The sequence below is a fragment of the Anser cygnoides genome, chromosome 32 (assembly GCF_040182565.1).
Source record: "Anser cygnoides isolate HZ-2024a breed goose chromosome 32, Taihu_goose_T2T_genome, whole genome shotgun sequence".
Classification (NCBI taxonomy): Eukaryota; Metazoa; Chordata; class Aves; order Anseriformes; family Anatidae; genus Anser; species Anser cygnoides.
In genome coordinates, this window is record NC_089904.1 from 854462 (window position 1) to 878419 (window position 23958).

At 56.6% G+C, this 23958-nt stretch overlaps 3 protein-coding genes and 1 long non-coding RNA gene across 4 annotated transcripts; 2 read left to right on the top strand and 2 right to left on the bottom strand.

The window, feature by feature from the left end:
• Positions 1–7762: 7762 nt before the first annotated feature.
• On the bottom strand, positions 7763–10069 carry LOC136787971 (RIMS-binding protein 3C-like). Its single transcript, XM_066985416.1, has one exon. It carries the CDS (start codon positions 10067–10069, stop codon positions 7763–7765), a length of 2307 nt encoding a protein of 768 aa, XP_066841517.1.
• A 744-nt stretch (positions 10070–10813) lies between these two features.
• Positions 10814–13120, top strand: LOC136787972 (RIMS-binding protein 3C-like). Its single transcript, XM_066985417.1, has one exon. It carries the CDS (start codon positions 10814–10816, stop codon positions 13118–13120), a length of 2307 nt encoding a protein of 768 aa, XP_066841518.1.
• Positions 13121–14704: 1584 nt separating this feature from the next.
• LOC136788006 (uncharacterized) lies at positions 14705–15461 on the top strand. Its single transcript, XR_010827025.1, has 2 exons — positions 14705–14968; positions 15228–15461. It is a non-coding gene; the product is annotated as an uncharacterized lncRNA (long non-coding RNA).
• Positions 15462–21030: 5569 nt separating this feature from the next.
• On the bottom strand, positions 21031–23337 carry LOC136787973 (RIMS-binding protein 3C-like). The gene has a single exon (XM_066985418.1). The coding sequence runs from the start codon at positions 23335–23337 to the stop codon at positions 21031–21033; it is 2307 nt and encodes a 768-aa protein (XP_066841519.1).
• Between the last annotated feature and the right edge of the window lie 621 nt (positions 23338–23958).

Below are 23958 nucleotides of genomic sequence, written 5' to 3' on the forward strand. Positions count from 1 at the left end.
CTCTTGCCCACAGCCAGCCGACTGGATTTGGGGCTGGGGGGTGGCAGAGGGAGGGCGCTGTGGGAGTCCTGATGCTGTGCCAGCACGGCTCAGCAGTAGACAAAACACATTGGTGCAATATCAAGTCAGTTCTAGCCAGAAGTACAGAGCATAGTGCTGCATGGGCTGCTGTGGGGAAGGTTGAGTCCATCCCAGGCAGACCCAGAACACCATACCCACCGTGGTGGGGATGGTATGACCAGGCAGGGTCTAGAGGGGTGGCTGGATCCCCACTGAAAAAGTCGTCAGGGGGCTGTGGAAAGGCTGCTCAGCCTGTAACTTGTGAAGCTTCTGCTCCCTGCTACGAGCTGCTTGGAAAGGCCCGGCTCTTTCAGAACCCACTTTCCCCTTTGGACCAACGGCCCAGGTGTGCTCGGGGCAGCGGTCTGTGCCAGCTGTGACGCATTTCACACCATTGCTGCTTCTGGAAGCCTGCTGCAGGCCCACCGTGCCTGCTGCCGCCATCGTTCACCCGGCTCTGCCACAAGCACCTTGTTTCTCCTCAGGTGTGGCCTCGAGTGAGCTGTCCCCTCCTGGCTGCCTGCAGGAGAGCTTCAGGGGCCTCAAAGAGAAGGCTCTGCTGGGCTCCGCTGTCACTTTGCCCTTTGGAACAAAAGCGCAAACCTGCGCTACAGCACCGCCGTCGTGCAGCCATCTGGGAGCACAACCAACAGGCTCCCTGAGAATCCCCCGTGCCCCCCAGCGTGCCCCCCATTTTCACTCGCCTGTGCCCCCGCTCCCATATGTCCCCCTTTCCCCTCACTATTTCAACTCCCATGTCCCCACCAGTAGTTTCCCAGTGAGCTACGTCCACGGGGCCTGAGGGAACCGGTGGACTTGCTAAGCCACTGGCCATCATACAGGAGAGGCTGTGGAAGTCTGTTTAAGTAGTTCCCACTGACTGGAGGAGAGGAAACATAGCCCCCATTCTAAAAAGGGGAAAATGGAAGACCTGGGAGCTACAAGCCTTCCTCCCTTTGTGGGGGTGCACAGCCTTCACCACCCACTGTCCGTCGTACCTGAGAAGTTGTTGCTGAGGGCTATAGAAAATAAGGAGGCGATTGGTGACAGACAACACGGCTTCACTCGGGGCAGATCATGCCTGACAAATCTGGTGCCCTTCTATGATGGGGTTGCAGCATTGGTGGGTAGGGAAAGAGCAACGGACATCATCTACCTGGACTCGTGCAAAGCACTTGCACTGTCCCCCATGATCTCTAAACTGGAGAGACATGGATCGGATGGACGGACAACTCGGTGGGTAAGGAATTGGCGAGATGGTTGCACTCAAAGAGTAGCGGTCAGAGGCTCAGTGTCCAGGCAGAAACCAGTAACGAGTGGCATTCCTCAGGGATCTGCATATTGACCAGTGGTCAGTAGCACCCAGGGGTGGGTCACTGCCCCCCATACCTGGATTTACCCCAGTAAATGTCCTGGTTCAAAGCGCGTCCGTGCTGGCATCTCCTTCGGGCTGCGGGACACGAGCAGGGCCCAGCTGGGCTGTTTGAAATGCATCTTTTACTGTGCCTACAAGCCCTCCAAGCACCCCCGGTGTAGCTCCAGCACCGCCTGTTCCATTCAGTCCAGGGCCTTTGCTGGAGAGCTGCAAGTGCAGGGGAAACATCTCCCCTTGGCCTCCCATGGGGCAGGCTGTAGCGTGAGTGTGGGGGGGATGAGGACGACCTGAATGCATGGGGACACCCCAGGCTGGCAGAGCTGATTTCTGCTTGTGCTGTTTATTATTACTGGGATGGAACAGAAGAGGTGTTTTTAGAAACAGAATCCTAGAATGCTTTGGGTTGGAGGGGACCTTAATGACCACTGACCTTAAGGACACCCCCCCGCAGTGCCGGCTGTAGTGTGCCCCCCCCAGGGCAGGCTGTAGTGTGTGAGTGTGGAGAAGAGATCGACACCTGCCTCTGCATTTGTCCTCCTCGGGAAGTTGTAGAAAGCAACGAAGTGAACATGTCTCAAAAAAACAACAAAAAAAACCCAAACCTGTCTCAAAAGACCGACCTTGCGGTTTGGACAAGAGCCATGGAGCAGCTGAGTCTGTACAAAGGCAGGGGGTCGGCTAGTGGTGATGAAGAAGAGCCACCAACCTTCATCCCCACGACCCCCCGACGACCACCACCAGAAGGCACTGCGCGCGGGGATAGGTTATGCATATGTATAGGCATATTGGGAAACTTCATGCCTATGTAACTCTTTACTGTCTATAACGCAAGCAAGTTGCCGCGTTGGGGTGCGCATGCCTTTGGGAGCTGTCCCGCATGTGCCTGGTGCTGAAATAAACCACATACCTACTTTATAATTCATTTGCTTTGAGTTGTGGAGTTCTTCCACGAATCAGTGTCATAAGCAGCAATTTTCTATCCAGAGAGGCCTCTGTCTGCTCTCACCTGCTCCAGATCATGCTTACTGCCTGCAGCACTTGCTTGGCACCAACACAGGCAGAGAGCTAGGAGCAGGGCTGAGCGTGAGGGAGAGGCCAAGCCCTGCAGCTGCTGCTTGCAGCTCATCTCTTACTCTCAGGAGCACCGGGAACGGATGGGAACACCTCACTAAGGTGGCCTTGTCCCACGCCAGCGCACACAGCCTGGTCAGAGACGTGAGAGATGCAGAAGGGGTTCTGAGAGCAAGCCCATTCCCCAGTATCCCAAGCACGGGGAGAGGAGAGCCGCATGAAGGGAGAGCCAGTGTTGGGCTGGGGCATGAGCCCCCTGTCAGGCTCTTTCTCACCTGCATCTTGTCATAAGTCTTGGCAAAGACTTATGCAAGTCTTTGTCCGAGTCTTTTCAAAATGAGGGGGGTGTAGCTGCTTCTCCCTCAGGCGGTGGTGGCTTCTCCCATTCTCTTGCTTGTCAGAGGCATTCTGGGGTGATGTGGAGCTCCACAAGAGGAAGCGGCTCGGGCACCTGCTTCACAGAGTGCCTGTGGGATGGATGAGCTGTAACTGATGAGAACAGCCCCAAAGGCCTCCAGCCGTGGCCTGCTCCCCTGTACTGCGTCTGGCTGGGATAGAGTTAATATTCTTAATAGCAGCTTGTAAGGTGCTGTGTTTTAGAGCTGTGGCCAAAATGATGCTGGTAGTGCGCTGAAGTTGTTCGCTTTTGCTGACCAGTGTTTGCACAGCATCGAGGCCTTCTCTAGTTCTTTTACACCTATTTTTACACCTATTTACACTATATTTGTCTATTACACCCGCCCCTCGAGTGAATGGCCGTGGGGTGAGCCAGAGGTTGGGAGGAGACATAACCAGGCAGAGCAACCGTACTAACCAACAAGACGTTCCACGCCATGTAATGTCATGCTCAGCAATAAAAGGGTAAAAGAGGGGGTTTAGAGAGTTATGCAACACATCCTTTCCAGGATTGGTCCCATCACTGGGGATCGGTCATTTTAGAATAGAATGGAATAGAATAGCTCGAGTCGGAAGGGATCGTCAAAGATCATCCAGTCCAACAGCTGAACCACTCCAGAGTTAACTAAAAGTTAAAGCTTATTATTGAGGGCATCATCCAAATGCCTCTCGAACACTGACAGGCATGGGGAGTTACCACCTCACCAGGAAGCCTGTGCCAGTGTTTGACCACCCTCATGGTAAGGCAGTTTTTCCTCAGGTACAGTCTGAACCTCTCCTTGCGCAGCTTTGTGCCATTCCCGTGCATCCTTTCATCGGTTACCAGGGAGAAGAGATCGACACCTGCCTCTGCATTTCTCCTCCTCGGGAAGTTGTAGAAAGCAATGAGGTGGCCTCTTTGCCTTCTCTTCTCCAGCCTAGACAAGCCAGGTGACCTCAGCCTGTCCTCACAGGACGTGGCTTCCAGCCCTTTTGCCAGCTTTGTTGCCCTGCTCCGGACACTTTCAAGGACGTCCACATCCCTTTTGTGTTGTGGAGCCCAGAAGTGCACACAATACTCAAGGTGAGGCTGCACACGTACTAAATACAGCAAGAAAATTAATTATTAATTAATTAATTAAGATAATTAAATGCAGCAAGACAATTAACGGCTGGCTTTACTGGGTTGAATGCACTCCAGAATGCATTTTGCCCTCGTGGCTGCCAGGACTTGGCTGCTGGCTCACGCTGAGCCTGCTGTGGAGCTGCACCTCCAGAGCCCTTTCTGCTGAGCTGCTCTCTCCAGCCACTCGTCTCCCAGCCTGTGCTTGCATCCAGCATTACGCTGTCCCAGGTGCAGCACCTGGCATCTTCCGTTGTTGAACTTCATGCCGTTACTAATCTCCCAGTGTGCCAATCTGTCTAGATCCTTCTGCAAAGCCTCTCAGCCCTCCACGGAGCCAACGGTGCCTCCCAGTTTAGTGTCATTGGCAAACTTGCTGAGGACCCATTCCTCTCCTGCACCTAGATCTTTGATAAACATGTTGAAGGTAATTGGCCCCAGAACTGAGCCCTGGGGAAGACCGCTAGTGACTGGCCACCAGCCAGATGTAGCCCCACTCACTAAGAAACTTGAGGTTGCGCGCCAAGAAACGTTTCCCGCATCGGGACAAGAGGTTCCCAGCAGGCCCAACAGACCTCTCATTCGTACAGCAGGCCAGCGTGTATGAGTTGTGCGCTCAGTAGTGCCCAGATAATGATGGGGTGTGCCAGGCCCCTGTGTGCACTGCACCCTGTAAGGCTGGGCTGACTTGTGGTCACACTGAGGTCTGTTTGATGCCCTCTGCTAGCCCCACACACTGGTAAGCTGCCAAGCAGCCATTCAGCAGGCATATTTGGCTTTGCTCCATCACTGTTTTCAGCAATAAATCTATTGCTGCTTCTCTCTTAGGAGTGAAGCGCATCATTCCTTTTGCGACACATGGACGAGCACAGATTTCTGAGCTGGGATTCAGTGCTGCTGCCCACTGGGACATGGCTGTCACTGCTCTGGGGCTGGTGCCAGAAGTGAGTTGTGGAGGGACGCTTCCCAGCCCTCCATTAGCACCCAGGGGTGGGTCACTGCCCCCCATACCTGGATTTACCCCAGTAAATGCCCTGGTTCAAAACGCGAGGAGCTGTGAGGACCAGTTCAGTCCTGACTTGTTCCTACCATCTTCTTTAAACCCTTCCCTAGACTCTATACCATGCTGGGAACAGCAGCCCCCGCTCAGCATTGGGGTGAGGGGCTGCTCACCCCATACATATCCACTGCTCGGGATAGCAGGCAGGTGAGGAAGCTGCCATCAGCGCACCCCAGGACCCTCCCGGATTGCTGATGTCTTGCGGTGTTATCCCTCCAGCACACAGATGGTGCTTGAAGTCCCCTGGGAGGACGGGGCCCTGCAAACGTGAAGTTTCTCCTACCTATCTGTAGAGGGACTCAGTACTTGTTTTTTTCCTGGTCAGTTCCCTTTCTTGCACAGGCACAGAGGAACTGGGTAGAGCAGCCTCGGTTTTATTTAGAGGAGATGGCAGTGGGGCGGCACGCCCTCACTGACCAGAGACAGGGTCTCTTCAAGGAAGTGTGCCAGGTCAGTGAAGATGTCTTCTGGCAGCACTTGAAGCAGCAGGTGGTAGAAGAACTCCCGGTCGTAATAGGAGGCGTAGAGCACCGCGACACCCAGCATGAAAGTGACGGCCAGCTCCACGCACAGGAAGATCAGGCAGAATGTCCTGTGGGGCAGAAAAAGAGCTGGAAAAAGGGCAGGCTGGACGCATCCCGCACCCATGCCAGAGGGGGCTGTTCTGGGAGCCCCACAGGCTGCCCCTCCAGGCATTTCTCATTGCTCATTCGGACAGGCTTGGACGTGAGCCTCCACAAGCCCAGGAAGACACCTCGGCATTGGGCAAACACGCCGCAGCAGGCGTCCTGGCCATCCCAGTCGCTGCAGGGGAACCTGGGTGGGCACAGGGCACCTGAGGGGACACTCACCACAGCCAGGAAAAGGCACCTCTTCTCCTCGCCAGTTCCTCCGTCTTCTGTAGGTCAACACAAGGTAGGGACACTTGTCAGGCCCCACCGCACAGTCCGGTTCAGTACCCCACAGTAAATGCCAGTAACACACAGTACCCCAGTAAATGCCCTGGTTCAAAGCGCGTCCGTGCTGGCATCTCCTTCGGGCTGCGGGACACGAGCAGGGCCCAGCTGGGCTGTTTGAAATGCATCTTTTACTGTGCCTACAAGCCCTCCAAGCACCCCCGGTGTAGCTCCAGCTCCGCCTGTTCCATTCAGTCCAGGGCCTTTGCTGGAGAGCTGCAACTGCAGGGGAAACATCTCCCCTTGGCCTCCCATGGGGCAGGCTGTAGCGTGAGTGTCGGGGGGATGAGGACGACCTGAATGCATGGGGACACCCCAGGCTGGCAGAGCTGATTTCTGCTTGTGCTGTTTATTATTACTGGGATGGAACAGAAGAGGTGTTTTTAGAAACAGAATCCTAGAATGCTTTGGGTTGGAGGGGACCTTAATGACCACTGACCTTAAGGACACCCCCTCCCAGTGCCCCCCCCCAGCACGCCCCACAGCACAGAACCTTCCAGAGCGCCCCCCCCACCCAGCCCGGCCCTGCCTCAGCTCTGCCTCCCGCCTGAGGGTGGTGAAGGCTGTGCACCCCCACAAAGGGAGGAAGGCTTGTAGCTCCCAGGTCTTCCATTTTCCCCTTTTTAGAATGGGGGCTATGTTTCCTCTCCTCCAGTCAGTGGGAACTACTTAAACAGACTTCCACAGCCTCTCCTGTATGATGGCCAGTGGCTTAGCAAGTCCACCGGTTCCCTCAGGCCCCGTGGACGTAGCTCACTGGGAAACTACTGGTGGGGACATGGGAGTTGAAATAGTGAGGGGAAAGGGGGACATATGGGAGCGGGGGCACAGGCGAGTGAAAATGGGGGGCACGCTGGGGGGCACGGGGGATTCTCAGGGAGCCTGTTGGTTGTGCTCCCAGATGGCTGCACGACGGCGGTGCTGTAGCGCAGGTTTGCGCTTTTGTTCCAAAGGGCAAAGTGACAGCAGAGCCCAGCAGAGCCTTCTCTTTGAGGCCCCTGAAGCTCTCCTGCAGGCAGCCAGGAGGGGACAGCTCACTCGAGGCCACACCTGAGGAGAAACAAGGTGCTTGTGGCAGAGCCGGGTGAACGATGGCGGCAGCAGGCACGGTGGGCCTGCAGCAGGCTTCCAGAAGCAGCAATGGTGTGAAATGCGTCACAGCTGGCACAGACCGCTGCCCCGAGCACACCTGGGCCGTTGGTCCAAAGGGGAAAGTGGGTTCTGAAAGAGCCGGGCCTTTCCAAGCAGCTCGTAGCAGGGAGCAGAAGCTTCACAAGTTACAGGCTGAGCAGCCTTTCCACAGCCCCCTGACGACTTTTTCAGTGGGGATCCAGCCACCCCTCTAGACCCTGCCTGGTCATACCATCCCCACCACGGTGGGTATGGTGTTCTGGGTCTGCCTGGGATGGACTCAACCTTCCCCACAGCAGCCCATGCAGCACTATGCTCTGTACTTCTGGCTAGAACTGACTTGATATTGCACCAATGTGTTTTGTCTACTGCTGAGCCGTGCTGGCACAGCATCAGGACTCCCACAGCGCCCTCCCTCTGCCACCCCCCAGCCCCAAATCCAGTCGGCTGGCTGTGGGCAAGAGGTGGGGAGGGGGCATTGCCAGGGCAGCTGACCCAAAAAGACCAAAGGGATAGTCCATACGGCAACGTCACGCTCAGCAATAAAAGCTGTGGAAGGGGAGGGAGAAGGGGGGGAGACACAGGGGACACAGATTCCTTGGTCAAGATCTTTATTTATTCCTCCGATTCCTCCGTTTCTTCCTTCCTCTCCTGCTGCAAGATCTCAGCTCATCATCGCTATCCTGCAGGAGATCACGTAGCTCTGGAGGCACAGTTGTCACCAGGTCATCGTCTGAAACTTCTTCTACCAAATTAGAGGGGACAAATCCTCTCGTGCCATCCGTCAGCTCTCCCACAAACCAGCCGTCTTCATCCATGTCTCCATAGACATAAACGTATTCTCCCGCAGTCAGAGGAAGCTCTGCTTCGGGGTGCTCATTAGGACCCTCGAAAGGATCGTAGCTGTATCGAGCTAAAAATTTTCGAAGTTTTAGCGATTCTTCTTCCGAGGACTGCAGGATGAAGGACACATGCTCTGCTCCTGCTTCTTCGTTCCCATGCACAGGGCCCTCGTCTGAAAGAAGGCGGCACCCAGGACTGTTGTGTGCGGCATCTGATGTCCAGGTGCTTGTGTGGGATGCCGGGACCTTGGTTGCCTCCTCAGAAACATCAGAGCTGTCTTCGCGGTTGCAAAGGTCATGGGACTGCTCTGCATAGGCCTGTGCTGTGGGAGAAGATGTCACCTGTGGTAGTCCTGAACCGACACGGTTGGATTCTTTTCTTTTTTCTTGCTCAAGTTGCTGAGAGAGCAGCTCCCATTGTTGACTTTGGTGCTGATTCTGTTTCTCTAATTCTCTCAGCTGCGCTTGAGACGCTTGCGTGTCTTCCTCATGTGTCCTTCTTTGCTCTGCCCAAGCCCTCTGCAAATGCTCAACTTCCTCTTTCTTCTTCTGCAGCAGTCGCCTTGTTTCCTCGAGGTCGTTCTCCTGTTGTTGCCTTCGTCCTGCCAGTTGTCTCATGGCTTTCAGTTCACAACCCAGATCTTGCAGTCGTGTTTGAAGACGTTTGGCCTCTCCGATGGCAGAATTTCGCTGCTCTGTCACTTGCACGAGTTTCCCCTTCAGAGCAGCGTTGTCAGATCGAACCTCGTCTATCCGCTCCTTCTGCCCACGGAGCTGAGAATTTTCTTCTGCGCGCCTGGCATTTTCATTTGTCATCTCTCTCAGACGCACTTTCAGCTCCTCGTACCTTTGCTGCAGTCTTGAGCGTTCCTGATCCAGGTTCCTGTGAGGCCTAAGTTTTTTCCCAGCCTCGGTTTCCGATTCCCCTCTCTGCTGCTGGTCGACCTGCTCTGTCTTTGCAGCAGTCTTTCCAGATTTCAGGTCGGTCTCTTTCAGTTGCCTGGTGTTTTCTTTCAGGTGCTTGGTAAGGAGGCCTAGCATACTAGTCTTCTGCTGGAGCCTCTCCACCTCCTCCCCCAGTTCCAGAGCGCTTTCCTTCCCCAGAAGGCGGGTCTCCTCTTGAAGGACACCGCATTGCCTCTGCAGGTCCTCCAGGGCATGCTGCAGATGAGCTTTCTCCTGCAGCAGCTGGCTGTCTCCACTGCCAGGTGGGCAGGCCTCTTGTTGCGCTGCCACCTGAACACCCACGTCTGTGACCGCCCGCCCGCAGCTCTTCCCTTCTCCCTGGAGGTGAGCTTTTAAGCTGGAGTGGGTTGTCTGCTGCCCTCCTCCCCCAGCAGCACCAGATGCACCGGGGCTCTTCGAAGAGCAGGTCCCGGTGGTCCCTGCGCCCAGGCGAGTCTGCAGGCGGTGCCAGGCCGCAGCCCTGTCTTCGCTGTGGGAGGCAGACGGCCTCCCCTCAGCCTGCTCCAGGATGTACTGCTGGAAGAGCCTTCTCTGCAGTTCCAGTTCATTTTGGAGGCTTACGATGCGGGCGGTCTGCTTGCTGTCCTTCCGCCAGTGGAGCTGCCTGTGGACCTCCTGCAGCTTGCTGCGGGCCTCGCTGCTGCTGCTGCAGCCGTGCCTCACCAGCTCCTCGGCCAGCTCCTGCTGCAGGTCCCGCGCCTGGCGGACGGCGTCGTCCCGCTGCTCTTGGAGCAACTCCTGTGCCTGGCGCCACTCGGCCTCCTTCTCACGCAGCAGCTGACGGATCTCTGTTGCCCGCTGCTTCTGGCTCAGCTCCCACAGCCGCTGCAGCTCCCGTGCCCGTTGCTGCTCCCATCTGGAGCGTAGCTTCTCAGCCAGAAGCTGCCGCTCCTGCTCTGCCATCTTCTTTATCTGGCGGGTTTCATCAGCAAAGCGGCGGTGCAGCTCCTGCGAGTGGAGACGCTCGGCCTCCAGCTGGGCCCGCAGCGCCTCCAGCTCCTGCCTGTGCTCCTCCTGCTGCACAGGCCTGCTGGGGGGTCGCGCTGGGCCCCGACGGGATGAGGGGTGACTGTGCGCCACGGGCCCCTGGCCCACACCACCCCGGATCATGGCTTAAGGATTCAGAACGATGAACGTTCACCAAACGCTGCCAGCAATAGCCACCAGCGATCGCACGGCCTGGGCCTCTGAGGGACAGCAGCCTCTGAGCCCTCAGCAGACACCGGCTCCCAGCACCGCGCAGCAGCAGAGGTCGCCTCTGCCACTGGCCCGGCCTGGGCGAGCGCGGCCTTATATAGTGTCCGGGTGATGGCGTCATAGAGGAGGGATGACGTCATATGACCTTATATGGTGCGTGCCCGCCCGGACACACCCCGACAGCCTCAGCGCAAGGGGTGCAGAGGAGGGAGGTGAAGGGTTGTTAACGAGTGCAGACGGAGCCCCCGCGCAGGTGCGCAACGAGAATGTGTCTGTGAGGCCTCAGGCACGGGCACAGCTTACGGGTCTGGGCCACGTCTGTCCTTTAGTGTGGGAAGCGTGGTAGTGATGACATACAGCATTACACAGCCATTAGCATGGGTTGTTAACGAGGGTTAACAACCCCTAGAAGGGTTGTTAACGAGGTCATATGACGTCATCCCTCCTCTATGACGTCATCACCCGGACACTATATAAGGCCGCGCTCGCCCAGGCCGGGCCAGTGGCAGAGGCGACCTCTGCTGCTGCGCGGTGCTGGGAGCCGGTGTCTGCTGAGGGCTCAGAGGCTGCTGTCCCTCAGAGGTCCAGGCCGTGCGATCGCTGGTGGCTATTGCTGGCAGCGTTTGGTGAACGTTCATCGTTCTGAATCCTTAAGCCATGATCCGGGGTGGTGTGGGCCAGGGGCCCGTGGCGCACAGTCACCCCTCATCCCGTCGGGGCCCAGCGCGACCCCCCAGCAGGCCTGTGCAGCAGGAGGAGCACAGGCAGGAGCTGGAGGCGCTGCGGGCCCAGCTGGAGGCCGAGCGTCTCCACTCGCAGGAGCTGCACCGCCGCTTTGCTGATGAAACCCGCCAGATAAAGAAGATGGCAGAGCAGGAGCGGCAGCTTCTGGCTGAGAAGCTACGCTCCAGATGGGAGCAGCAACGGGCACGGGAGCTGCAGCGGCTGTGGGAGCTGAGCCAGAAGCAGCGGGCAACAGAGATCCGTCAGCTGCTGCGTGAGAAGGAGGCCGAGTGGCGCCAGGCACAGGAGTTGCTCCAAGAGCAGCGGGACGACGCCGTCCGCCAGGCGCGGGACCTGCAGCAGGAGCTGGCCGAGGAGCTGGTGAGGCACGGCTGCAGCAGCAGCAGCGAGGCCCGCAGCAAGCTGCAGGAGGTCCACAGGCAGCTCCACTGGCGGAAGGACAGCAAGCAGACCGCCCGCATCGTAAGCCTCCAAAATGAACTGGAACTGCAGAGAAGGCTCTTCCAGCAGTACATCCTGGAGCAGGCTGAGGGGAGGCCGTCTGCCTCCCACAGCGAAGACAGGGCTGCGGCCTGGCACCGCCTGCAGACTCGCCTGGGCGCAGGGACCACCGGGACCTGCTCTTCGAAGAGCCCCGGTGCATCTGGTGCTGCTGGGGGAGGAGGGCAGCAGACAACCCACTCCAGCTTAAAAGCTCACCTCCAGGGAGAAGGGAAGAGCTGCGGGCGGGCGGTCACAGACGTGGGTGTTCAGGTGGCAGCGCAACAAGAGGCCTGCCCACCTGGCAGTGGAGACAGCCAGCTGCTGCAGGAGAAAGCTCATCTGCAGCATGCCCTGGAGGACCTGCAGAGGCAATGCGGTGTCCTTCAAGAGGAGACCCGCCTTCTGGGGAAGGAAAGCGCTCTGGAACTGGGGGAGGAGGTGGAGAGGCTCCAGCAGAAGACTAGTATGCTAGGCCTCCTTACCAAGCACCTGAAAGAAAACACCAGGCAACTGAAAGAGATCGCCCTGAAATCTGGAAAGACTGCTGCAAAGACAGAGCAGGTCGACCAGCAGCAGAGAGGGGAATCGGAAACCGAGGCTGGGACAAAACTTAGGCCTCACAGGAACCTGGATCAGGAACGCTCAAGACTGCAGCAAAGGTACGAGGAGCTGAAAGTGCGTCTGAGAGAGATGACAAATGAAAATGCCAGGCGCGCAGAAGAAAATTCTCAGCTCCGTGGGCAGAAGGAGCGGATAGACGAGGTTCGATCTGACAACGCTGCTCTGAAGGGGAAACTCGTGCAAGTGACAGAGCAGCGAAATTCTGCCATCGGAGAGGCCAAACGTCTTCAAACACGACTGCAAGATCTGGGTTGTGAACTGAAAGCCATGAGACAACTGGCAGGACGAAGGCAACAACAGGAGAACGACCTCGAGGAAACAAGGCGACTGCTGCAGAAGAAGAAAGAGGAAGTTGAGCATTTGCAGAGGGCTTGGGCAGAGCAAAGAAGGACACATGAGGAAGACACGCAAGCGTCTCAAGCGCAGCTGAGAGAATTAGAGAAACAGAATCAGCACCAAAGTCAACAATGGGAGCTGCTCTCTCAGCAACTTGAGCAAGAAAAAAGAAAAGAATCCAACCGTGTCGGTTCAGGACTACCACAGGTGACATCTTCTCCCACAGCACAGGCCTATGCAGAGCAGTCCCATGACCTTTGCAACCGCGAAGACAGCTCTGATGTTTCTGAGGAGGCAACCAAGGTCCCGGCATCCCACACAAGCACCTCGACATCAGATGCCGCACACAACAGTCCTGGGTGCCGCCTTCTTTCAGACCAGGGCCCTGTGCATGGGAACGAAGAAGCAGGAGCAGAGCATGTGTCCTTCATCCTGCAGTCCTCGGAAGAAGAATCGCTAAAACTTCGAAAATTTTTAGCTCGATACAGCTACGATCCTTTTGAGGGTCCTAATGAGCACCCCGAAGCAGAGCTTCCTCTGACTGCGGGAGAATACGTTTATGTCTATGGAGACATGGATGAAGACGGCTGGTTTGTGGGAGAGCTGACGGATGGCACGAGAGGATTTGTCCCCTCTAATTTGGTAGAAGAAGTTTCAGACGATGACCTGGTGACAACTGTGCCTCCAGAGCTACGTGATCTCCTGCAGGATAGCGATGATGAACTGAGATCTTGCAGCAGGAGAGGAAGGAAGAAACGGAGGAATCGGAGGAATAAATAAAGATCTTGACCAAGGAATCTGTGTCCCCTGTGTCTCCCCCCCTTCTCCCTCCCCTTCCACAGCTTTTATTGCTGAGCGTGACGTTGCCGTATGGACTATCCCTTTGGTCTTTTTGGGTCAGCTGCCCTGGCAATGCCCCCTCCCCACCTCTTGCCCACAGCCAGCCGACTGGATTTGGGGCTGGGGGGTGGCAGAGGGAGGGCGCTGTGGGAGTCCTGATGCTGTGCCAGCACGGCTCAGCAGTAGACAAAACACATTGGTGCAATATCAAGTCAGTTCTAGCCAGAAGTACAGAGCATAGTGCTGCATGGGCTGCTGTGGGGAAGGTTGAGTCCATCCCAGGCAGACCCAGAACACCATACCCACCGTGGTGGGGATGGTATGACCAGGCAGGGTCTAGAGGGGTGGCTGGATCCCCACTGAAAAAGTCGTCAGGGGGCTGTGGAAAGGCTGCTCAGCCTGTAACTTGTGAAGCTTCTGCTCCCTGCTACGAGCTGCTTGGAAAGGCCCGGCTCTTTCAGAACCCACTTTCCCCTTTGGACCAACGGCCCAGGTGTGCTCGGGGCAGCGGTCTGTGCCAGCTGTGACGCATTTCACACCATTGCTGCTTCTGGAAGCCTGCTGCAGGCCCACCGTGCCTGCTGCCGCCATCGTTCACCCGGCTCTGCCACAAGCACCTTGTTTCTCCTCAGGTGTGGCCTCGAGTGAGCTGTCCCCTCCTGGCTGCCTGCAGGAGAGCTTCAGGGGCCTCAAAGAGAAGGCTCTGCTGGGCTCCGCTGTCACTTTGCCCTTTGGAACAAAAGCGCAAACCTGCGCTACAGCACCGCCGTCGTGCAGCCATCTGGGAGCACAACCAACAGGCTCCCTGAGAATCCCCCGTGCCCCCCAGCGTGCCCCCCATTTTCACTCGCCTGTGCCCCCGCTCCCATATGTCCCCCTTTCCCCTCACTATTTCAACTCCCATGTCCCCACCAGTAGTTTCCCAGTGAGCTACGTCCACGGGGCCTGAGGGAACCGGTGGACTTGCTAAGCCACTGGCCATCATACAGGAGAGGCTGTGGAAGTCTGTTTAAGTAGTTCCCACTGACTGGAGGAGAGGAAACATAGCCCCCATTCTACAAAGGGGAAAATGGAAGACCTGGGAGCTACAAGCCTTCCTCCCTTTGTGGGGGTGCAGAGCCTTCACCACCCTCAGGCGGGAGGCAGAGCTGAGGCAGGGCCGGGCTGGGGGGGGGGGGGCGCTCTGGAAGGTTCTGTGCTGTGGGGCGTGCTGGGGGGGGGCACTGGGAGGGGGTGTCCTTAAGGTCAGTGGTCATTAAGGTCCCCTCCAACCCAAAGCCTTCTAGGATTCTGTTTCTAAAAACACCTCTTCTGTTCCATCCCAGTAATAATAAACAGCACAAGCAGAAATCAGCTCTGCCAGCCTGGGGTGTCCCCATGCATTCAGGTCGTCCTCATCCCCCCCACACTCACGCTACAGCCTGCCCCATGGGAGGCCAAGGGGAGATGTTTCCCCTGCAGTTGCAGCTCTCCAGCAAAGGCCCTGGACTGAATGGAACAGGCGGAGCTGGAGCTACACCGGGGGTGCTTGGAGGGCTTGTAGGCACAGTAAAAGATGCATTTCAAACAGCCCAGCTGGGCCCTGCTCGTGTCCCGCAGCCCGAAGGAGATGCCAGCACGGACGCGCTTTGAACCAGGGCATTTACTGGGGTACTGTGTGTTACTGGCATTTACTGTGGGGTACTGAACCGGACTGTGCGGTGGGGCCTGACAAGTGTCCCTACCTTGTGTTGACCTACAGAAGACGGAGGAACTGGCGAGGAGAAGAGGTGCCTTTTCCTGGCTGTGGTGAGTGTCCCCTCAGGTGCCCTGTGCCCACCCAGGTTCCCCTGCAGCGACTGGGATGGCCAGGACGCCTGCTGCGGCGTGTTTGCCCAATGCCGAGGTGTCTTCCTGGGCTTGTGGAGGCTCACGTCCAAGCCTGTCCGAATGAGCAATGAGAAATGCCTGGAGGGGCAGCCTGTGGGGCTCCCAGAACAGCCCCCTCTGGCATGGGTGCGGGATGCGTCCAGCCTGCCCTTTTTCCAGCTCTTTTTCTGCCCCACAGGACATTCTGCCTGATCTTCCTGTGCGTGGAGCTGGCCGTCACTTTCATGCTGGGTGTCGCGGTGCTCTACGCCTCCTATTACGACCGGGAGTTCTTCTACCACCTGCTGCTTCAAGTGCTGCCAGAAGACACCTACACTGACCTGGCACACTTCCTTGAAGAGACCCCGTCTCTGGTCAGTGAGGGCGTGCTGCCCCACTGACATCTCCTCTAAATAAAACCGAGGCTGCTCTACCCAGTTCCTCTGTGCCTGTGCAAGAAAGGGAACTGACCAGGAAAAAAACAAGTACTGAGTCCCTCTACAGATAGGTAGGAGAAACTTCACGTTTGCAGGGCCCCGTCCTCCCAGGGGACTTCAAGCACCATCTGTGTGCTGGAGGGATAACACCGCAAGACATCAGCAATCCGGGAGGGTCCTGGGGTGCGCTGATGGCAGCTTCCTCACCTGCCTGCTATCCCGAGCAGTGGATATGTATGGGGTGAGCAGCCCCTCACCCCAATGCTGAGCGGGGGCTGCTGTTCCCAGCATGGCATAGAGTCTAGGGAAGGGTTTAAAGAAGATGGTAGGAACAAGTCAGGACTGAACTGGTCCTCACAGCTCCTCGCGTTTTGAACCAGGGCATTTACTGGGGTAAATCCAGGTATGGGGGGCAGTGACCCACCCCTGGGTGCTAATGGAGGGCTGGGAAGCGTCCCTCCACAACTCACTTCTGGCACCAGCCCCAGAGCAGTGACAGCCATGTCCCAGTGGGCAGCAGCACTGAATCCCAGCTCAGAAATCTGTGCTCGTCCATGTGTCGCAAAAGGAATGATGCGCTTCACTCCTAAGAGAGAAGCAGCAATAGATTTATTGCTGAAAACAGTGATGGAGCAAAGCCAAATATGCCTGCTGAATGGCTGCTTGGCAGCTTACCAGTGTGTGGGGCTAGCAGAGGGCATCAAACAGACCTCAGTGTGACCACAAGTCAGCCCAGCCTTACAGGGTGCAGTGCACACAGGGGCCTGGCACACCCCATCATTATCTGGGCACTACTGAGCGCACAACTCATACACGCTGGCCTGCTGTACGAATGAGAGGTCTGTTGGGCCTGCTGGGAACCTCTTGTCCCGATGCGGGAAACGTTTCTTGGCGCGCAACCTCAAGTTTCTTAGTGAGTGGGGCTACATCTGGCTGGTGGCCAGTCTCTAGCGGTCTTCCCCAGGGCTCAGTTCTGGGGCCAATTACCTTCAACATGTTTATCAAAGATCTAGGTGCAGGAGAGGAATGGGTCCTCAGCAGGTTTGCCAATGACACTAAACTGGGAGGCACCGTTGACTCCGTGGAGGGCTGAGAGGCTTTGCAGAAGGATCTAGACAGATTGGCACACTGGGAGATTAGTAACGGCATGAAGTTCAACAACGGAAGATGCCAGGTGCTGCACCTGGGACAGCGTAATGCTGGATGCAAGCACAGGCTGGGAGACGAGTGGCTGGAGAGAGCAGCTCAGCAGAAAGGGCTCTGGAGGTGCAGCTCCACAGCAGGCTCAGCGTGAGCCAGCAGCCAAGTCCTGGCAGCCACGAGGGCAAAATGCATTCTGGAGTGCATTCAACCCAGTAAAGCCAGCCGTTAATTGTCTTGCTGCATTTAATTATCTTAATTAATTAATTAATAATTAATTTTCTTGCTGTATTTAGTACGTGTGCAGCCTCACCTTGAGTATTGTGTGCACTTCTGGGCTCCACAACACAAAAGGGATGTGGACGTCCTTGAAAGTGTCCGGAGCAGGGCAACAAAGCTGGCAAAAGGGCTGGAAGCCACGTCCTGTGAGGACAGGCTGAGGTCACCTGGCTTGTCTAGGCTGGAGAAGAGAAGGCAAAGAGGCCACCTCATTGCTTTCTACAACTTCCCGAGGAGGAGAAATGCAGAGGCAGGTGTCGATCTCTTCTCCCTGGTAACCGATGAAAGGATGCACGGGAATGGCACAAAGCTGCGCAAGGAGAGGTTCAGACTGTACCTGAGGAAAAACTGCCTTACCATGAGGGTGGTCAAACACTGGCACAGGCTTCCTGGTGAGGTGGTAACTCCCCATGCCTGTCAGTGTTCGAGAGGCATTTGGATGATGCCCTCAATAATAAGCTTTAACTTTTAGTTAACTCTGGAGTGGTTCAGCTGTTGGACTGGATGATCTTTGAAGATCCCTTCCGACTCAAGCTATTCTATTCCATTCTATTCTAAAATGACCGATCCCCAGTGATGGGACCAATCCTGGAAAGGATGTGTTGCATAACTCTCTAAACCCCCTCTTTTACCCTTTTATTGCTGAGCATGACATTACATGGCGTGGAACGTCTCGTTGGTTAGTACGGTTGCTCTGCCTGGTTATGTCTCCTCCCAACCTCTGGCTCACCCCACGGCCATTCACTCGAGGGGCGGGTGTAATAGACAAATATAGTGTAAATAGGTGTAAAAATAGGTGTAAAAGAACTAGAGAAGGCCTCGATGCTGTGCAAACACTGGTCAGCAAAAGCGAACAACTTCAGCGCACTACCAGCATCGTTTTGGCCACAGCTCTAAAACACAGCACCTTACAAGCTGCTATTAAGAATATTAACTCTATCCCAGCCAGACGCAGTACAGGGGAGCAGGCCACGGCTGGAGGCCTTTGGGGCTGTTCTCATCAGTTACAGCTCATCCATCCCACAGGCACTCTGTGAAGCAGGTGCCCGAGCCGCTTCCTCTTGTGGAGCTCCACATCACCCCAGAATGCCTCTGACAAGCAAGAGAATGGGAGAAGCCACCACCGCCTGAGGGAGAAGCAGCTACACCCCCCTCATTTTGAAAAGACTCGGACAAAGACTTGCATAAGTCTTTGCCAAGACTTATGACAAGATGCAGGTGAGAAAGAGCCTGACAGGGGGCTCATGCCCCAGCCCAACACTGGCTCTCCCTTCATGCGGCTCTCCTCTCCCCGTGCTTGGGATACTGGGGAATGGGCTTGCTCTCAGAACCCCTTCTGCATCTCTCACGTCTCTGACCAGGCTGTGTGCACTGGCGTGGGACAAGGCCACCTTAGTGAGGTGTTCCCATCCGTTCCCGGTGCTCCTGAGAGTAAGAGATGAGCTGCAAGCAGCAGCTGCAGGGCTTGGCCTCTCCCTCACGCTCAGCCCTGCTCCTAGCTCTCTGCCTGTGTTGGTGCCAAGCAAGTGCTGCAGGCAGTAAGCATGATCTGGAGCAGGTGAGAGCAGACAGAGGCCTCTCTGGATAGAAAATTGCTGCTTATGACACTGATTCGTGGAAGAACTCCACAACTCAAAGCAAATGAATTATAAAGTAGGTATGTGGTTTATTTCAGCACCAGGCACATGCGGGACAGCTCCCAAAGGCATGCGCACCCCAACGCGGCAACTTGCTTGCGTTATAGACAGTAAAGAGTTACATAGGCATGAAGTTTCCCAATATGCCTATACATATGCATAACCTATCCCCGCGCGCAGTGCCTTCTGGTGGTGGTCGTCGGGGGGTCGTGGGGATGAAGGTTGGTGGCTCTTCTTCATCACCACTAGCCGACCCCCTGCCTTTGTACAGACTCAGCTGCTCCATGGCTCTTGTCCAAACCGCAAGGTCGGTCTTTTGAGACAGGTTTGGGTTTTTTTTGTTGTTTTTTTGAGACATGTTCACCTCGTTGCTTTCTACAACTTCCCGAGGAGGACAAATGCAGAGGCAGGTGTCGATCTCTTCTCCACACTCACACACTACAGCCTGCCCTGGGGGGGGCACACTACAGCCGGCACTGCGGGGGGGTGTCCTTAAGGTCAGTGGTCATTAAGGTCCCCTCCAACCCAAAGCATTCTAGGATTCTGTTTCTAAAAACACCTCTTCTGTTCCATCCCAGTAATAATAAACAGCACAAGCAGAAATCAGCTCTGCCAGCCTGGGGTGTCCCCATGCATTCAGGTCGTCCTCATCCCCCCCACACTCACGCTACAGCCTGCCCCATGGGAGGCCAAGGGGAGATGTTTCCCCTGCACTTGCAGCTCTCCAGCAAAGGCCCTGGACTGAATGGAACAGGCGGTGCTGGAGCTACACCGGGGGTGCTTGGAGGGCTTGTAGGCACAGTAAAAGATGCATTTCAAACAGCCCAGCTGGGCCCTGCTCGTGTCCCGCAGCCCGAAGGAGATGCCAGCACGGACGCGCTTTGAACCAGGGCATTTAGTGGGGTAAATCCAGGTATGGGGGGCAGTGACCCACCCCTGGGTGCTACTGACCACTGGTCAATATGCAGATCCCTGAGGAATGCCACTCGTTACTGGTTTCTGCCTGGACACTGAGCCTCTGACCGCTACTCTTTGAGTGCAACCATCTCGCCAATTCCTTACCCACCGAGTTGTCCGTCCATCCGATCCATGTCTCTCCAGTTTAGAGATCATGGGGGACAGTGCAAGTGCTTTGCACGAGTCCAGGTAGATGATGTCCGTTGCTCTTTCCCTACCCACCAATGCTGCAACCCCATCATAGAAGGGCACCAGATTTGTCAGGCATGATCTGCCCCGAGTGAAGCCGTGTTGTCTGTCACCAATCGCCTCCTTATTTTCTATAGCCCTCAGCAACAACTTCTCAGGTACGACGGACAGTGGGTGGTGAAGGCTGTGCACCCCCACAAAGGGAGGAAGGCTTGTAGCTCCCAGGTCTTCCATTTTCCCCTTTTTAGAATGGGGGCTATGTTTCCTCTCCTCCAGTCAGTGGGAACTACTTAAACAGACTTCCACAGCCTCTCCTGTATGATGGCCAGTGGCTTAGCAAGTCCACCGGTTCCCTCAGGCCCCGTGGACGTAGCTCACTGGGAAACTACTGGTGGGGACATGGGAGTTGAAATAGTGAGGGGAAAGGGGGACATATGGGAGTGGGGGCACAGGCGAGTGAAAATGGGGGGCACGCTGGGGGGCACGGGGGATTCTCAGGGAGCCTGTTGGTTGTGCTCCCAGATGGCTGCACGACGGCGGTGCTGTAGCGCAGGTTTGCGCTTTTGTTCCAAAGGGCAAAGTGACAGCGGAGCCCAGCAGAGCCTTCTCTTTGAGGCCCCTGAAGCTCTCCTGCAGGCAGCCAGGAGGGGACAGCTCACTCGAGGCCACACCTGAGGAGAAACAAGGTGCTTGTGGCAGAGCCGGGTGAACGATGGCGGCAGCAGGCACGGTGGGCCTGCAGCAGGCTTCCAGAAGCAGCAATGGTGTGAAATGCGTCACAGCTGGCACAGACCGCTGCCCCGAGCACACCTGGGCCGTTGGTCCAAAGGGGAAAGTGGGTTCTGAAAGAGCCGGGCCTTTCCAAGCAGCTCGTAGCAGGGAGCAGAAGCTTCACAAGTTACAGGCTGAGCAGCCTTTCCACAGCCCCCTGACGACTTTTTCAGTGGGGATCCAGCCACCCCTCTAGACCCTGCCTGGTCATACCATCCCCACCACGGTGGGTATGGTGTTCTGGGTCTGCCTGGGATGGACTCAACCTTCCCCACAGCAGCCCATGCAGCACTATGCTCTGTACTTCTGGCTAGAACTGACTTGATATTGCACCAATGTGTTTTGTCTACTGCTGAGCCGTGCTGGCACAGCATCAGGACTCCCACAGCGCCCTCCCTCTGCCACCCCCCAGCCCCAAATCCAGTCGGCTGGCTGTGGGCAAGCGGTGGGGAGGGGGCATTGCCAGGGCAGCTGACCCAAAAAGACCAAAGGGATAGTCCATACGGCAACGTCACGCTCAGCAATAAAAGCTGTGGAAGGGGAGGGAGAAGGGGGGGAGACACAGGGGACACAGATTCCTTGGTCAAGATCTTTATTTATTCCTCCGATTCCTCCGTTTCTTCCTTCCTCTCCTGCTGCAAGATCTCAGTTCATCATCGCTATCCTGCAGGAGATCACGTAGCTCTGGAGGCACAGTTGTCACCAGGTCATCGTCTGAAACTTCTTCTACCAAATTAGAGGGGACAAATCCTCTCGTGCCATCCGTCAGCTCTCCCACAAACCAGCCGTCTTCATCCATGTCTCCATAGACATAGACGTATTCTCCCGCAGTCAGAGGAAGCTCTGCTTCGGGGTGCTCATTAGGACCCTCGAAAGGATCGTAGCTGTATCGAGCTAAAAATTTTCGAAGTTTTAGCGATTCTTCTTCCGAGGACTGCAGGATGAAGGACACATGCTCTGCTCCTGCTTCTTCGTTCCCATGCACAGGGCCCTCGTCTGAAAGAAGGCGGCACCCAGGACTGTTGTGTGCGGCATCTGATGTCCAGGTGCTTGTGTGGGATGCCGGGACCTTGGTTGCCTCCTCAGAAACATCAGAGCTGTCTTCGCGGTTGCAAAGGTCATGGGACTGCTCTGCATAGGCCTGTGCTGTGGGAGAAGATGTCACCTGTGGTAGTCCTGAACCGACACGGTTGGATTCTTTTCTTTTTTCTTGCTCAAGTTGCTGAGAGAGCAGCTCCCATTGTTGACTTTGGTGCTGATTCTGTTTCTCTAATTCTCTCAGCTGCGCTTGAGACGCTTGCGTGTCTTCCTCATGTGTCCTTCTTTGCTCTGCCCAAGCCCTCTGCAAATGCTCAACTTCCTCTTTCTTCTTCTGCAGCAGTCGCCTTGTTTCCTCGAGGTCGTTCTCCTGTTGTTGCCTTCGTCCTGCCAGTTGTCTCATGGCTTTCAGTTCACAACCCAGATCTTGCAGTCGTGTTTGAAGACGTTTGGCCTCTCCGATGGCAGAATTTCGCTGCTCTGTCACTTGCACGAGTTTCCCCTTCAGAGCAGCGTTGTCAGATCGAACCTCGTCTATCCGCTCCTTCTGCCCACGGAGCTGAGAATTTTCTTCTGCGCGCCTGGCATTTTCATTTGTCATCTCTCTCAGACGCACTTTCAGCTCCTCGTACCTTTGCTGCAGTCTTGAGCGTTCCTGATCCAGGTTCCTGTGAGGCCTAAGTTTTGTCCCAGCCTCGGTTTCCGATTCCCCTCTCTGCTGCTGGTCGACCTGCTCTGTCTTTGCAGCAGTCTTTCCAGATTTCAGGGCGATCTCTTTCAGTTGCCTGGTGTTTTCTTTCAGGTGCTTGGTAAGGAGGCCTAGCATACTAGTCTTCTGCTGGAGCCTCTCCACCTCCTCCCCCAGTTCCAGAGCGCTTTCCTTCCCCAGAAGGCGGGTCTCCTCTTGAAGGACACCGCATTGCCTCTGCAGGTCCTCCAGGGCATGCTGCAGATGAGCTTTCTCCTGCAGCAGCTGGCTGTCTCCACTGCCAGGTGGGCAGGCCTCTTGTTGCGCTGCCACCTGAACACCCACGTCTGTGACCGCCCGCCCGCAGCTCTTCCCTTCTCCCTGGAGGTGAGCTTTTAAGCTGGAGTGGGTTGTCTGCTGCCCTCCTCCCCCAGCAGCACCAGATGCACCGGGGCTCTTCGAAGAGCAGGTCCCGGTGGTCCCTGCGCCCAGGCGAGTCTGCAGGCGGTGCCAGGCCGCAGCCCTGTCTTCGCTGTGGGAGGCAGACGGCCTCCCCTCAGCCTGCTCCAGGATGTACTGCTGGAAGAGCCTTCTCTGCAGTTCCAGTTCATTTTGGAGGCTTACGATGCGGGCGGTCTGCTTGCTGTCCTTCCGCCAGTGGAGCTGCCTGTGGACCTCCTGCAGCTTGCTGCGGGCCTCGCTGCTGCTGCTGCAGCCGTGCCTCACCAGCTCCTCGGCCAGCTCCTGCTGCAGGTCCCGCGCCTGGCGGACGGCGTCGTCCCGCTGCTCTTGGAGCAACTCCTGTGCCTGGCGCCACTCGGCCTCCTTCTCACGCAGCAGCTGACGGATCTCTGTTGCCCGCTGCTTCTGGCTCAGCTCCCACAGCCGCTGCAGCTCCCGTGCCCGTTGCTGCTCCCATCTGGAGCGTAGCTTCTCAGCCAGAAGCTGCCGCTCCTGCTCTGCCATCTTCTTTATCTGGCGGGTTTCATCAGCAAAGCGGCGGTGCAGCTCCTGCGAGTGGAGACGCTCGGCCTCCAGCTGGGCCCGCAGCGCCTCCAGCTCCTGCCTGTGCTCCTCCTGCTGCACAGGCCTGCTGGGGGGTCGCGCTGGGCCCCGACGGGATGAGGGGTGACTGTGCGCCACGGGCCCCTGGCCCACACCACCCCGGATCATGGCTTAAGGGATGAGAACGATGAACGTTCACCAAACGCTGCCAGCAATAGCCACCAGCGATCGCACGGCCTGGACCTCTGAGGGACAGCAGCCTCTGAGCCCTCAGCAGACACCGGCTCCCAGCACCGCGCAGCAGCAGAGGTCGCCTCTGCCACTGGCCCGGCCTGGGCGAGCGCGGCCTTATATAGTGTCCGGGTGATGGCGTCATAGAGGAGGGATGACGTCATATGACCTTATATGGTGCGTGCCCGCCCGGACACACCCCGACAGCCTCAGCGCAAGGGGTGCAGAGGAGGGAGGTGAAGGGTTGTTAACGAGTGCAGACGGAGCCCCCGCGCAGGTGCGCAACGAGAATGTGTCTGTGAGGCCTCAGGCACGGGCACAGCTTACGGGTCTGGGCCACGTCTGTCCTTTAGTGGGGGAAGCGTGGTAGTGATGACATACAGCATTACACAGCCATTAGCATGGGTTGTTAACGAGGGTTAACAACCCCTAGAAGGGTTGTTAACGAGGTCATATGACGTCATCCCTCCTCTATGACGCCATCACCCGGACACTAACAAGTCCTCCACTAAACCACGTCACCGAGCTCTACATCTAAACGTCTTTTAAAGGCCTCCA

Bases quoted from the DNA above. Each gene is read 5' to 3' on its own strand.
- LOC136787971 (XM_066985416.1), bottom strand. From the start codon at position 10,069: ATGATCCGGGGTGGTGTGGGCCAGGGGCCCGTGGCGCACAGTCACCCC.
- LOC136787973 (XM_066985418.1), bottom strand. From the start codon at position 23,337: ATGATCCGGGGTGGTGTGGGCCAGGGGCCCGTGGCGCACAGTCACCCC.
- LOC136787972 (XM_066985417.1), top strand. From the start codon at position 10,814: ATGATCCGGGGTGGTGTGGGCCAGGGGCCCGTGGCGCACAGTCACCCC.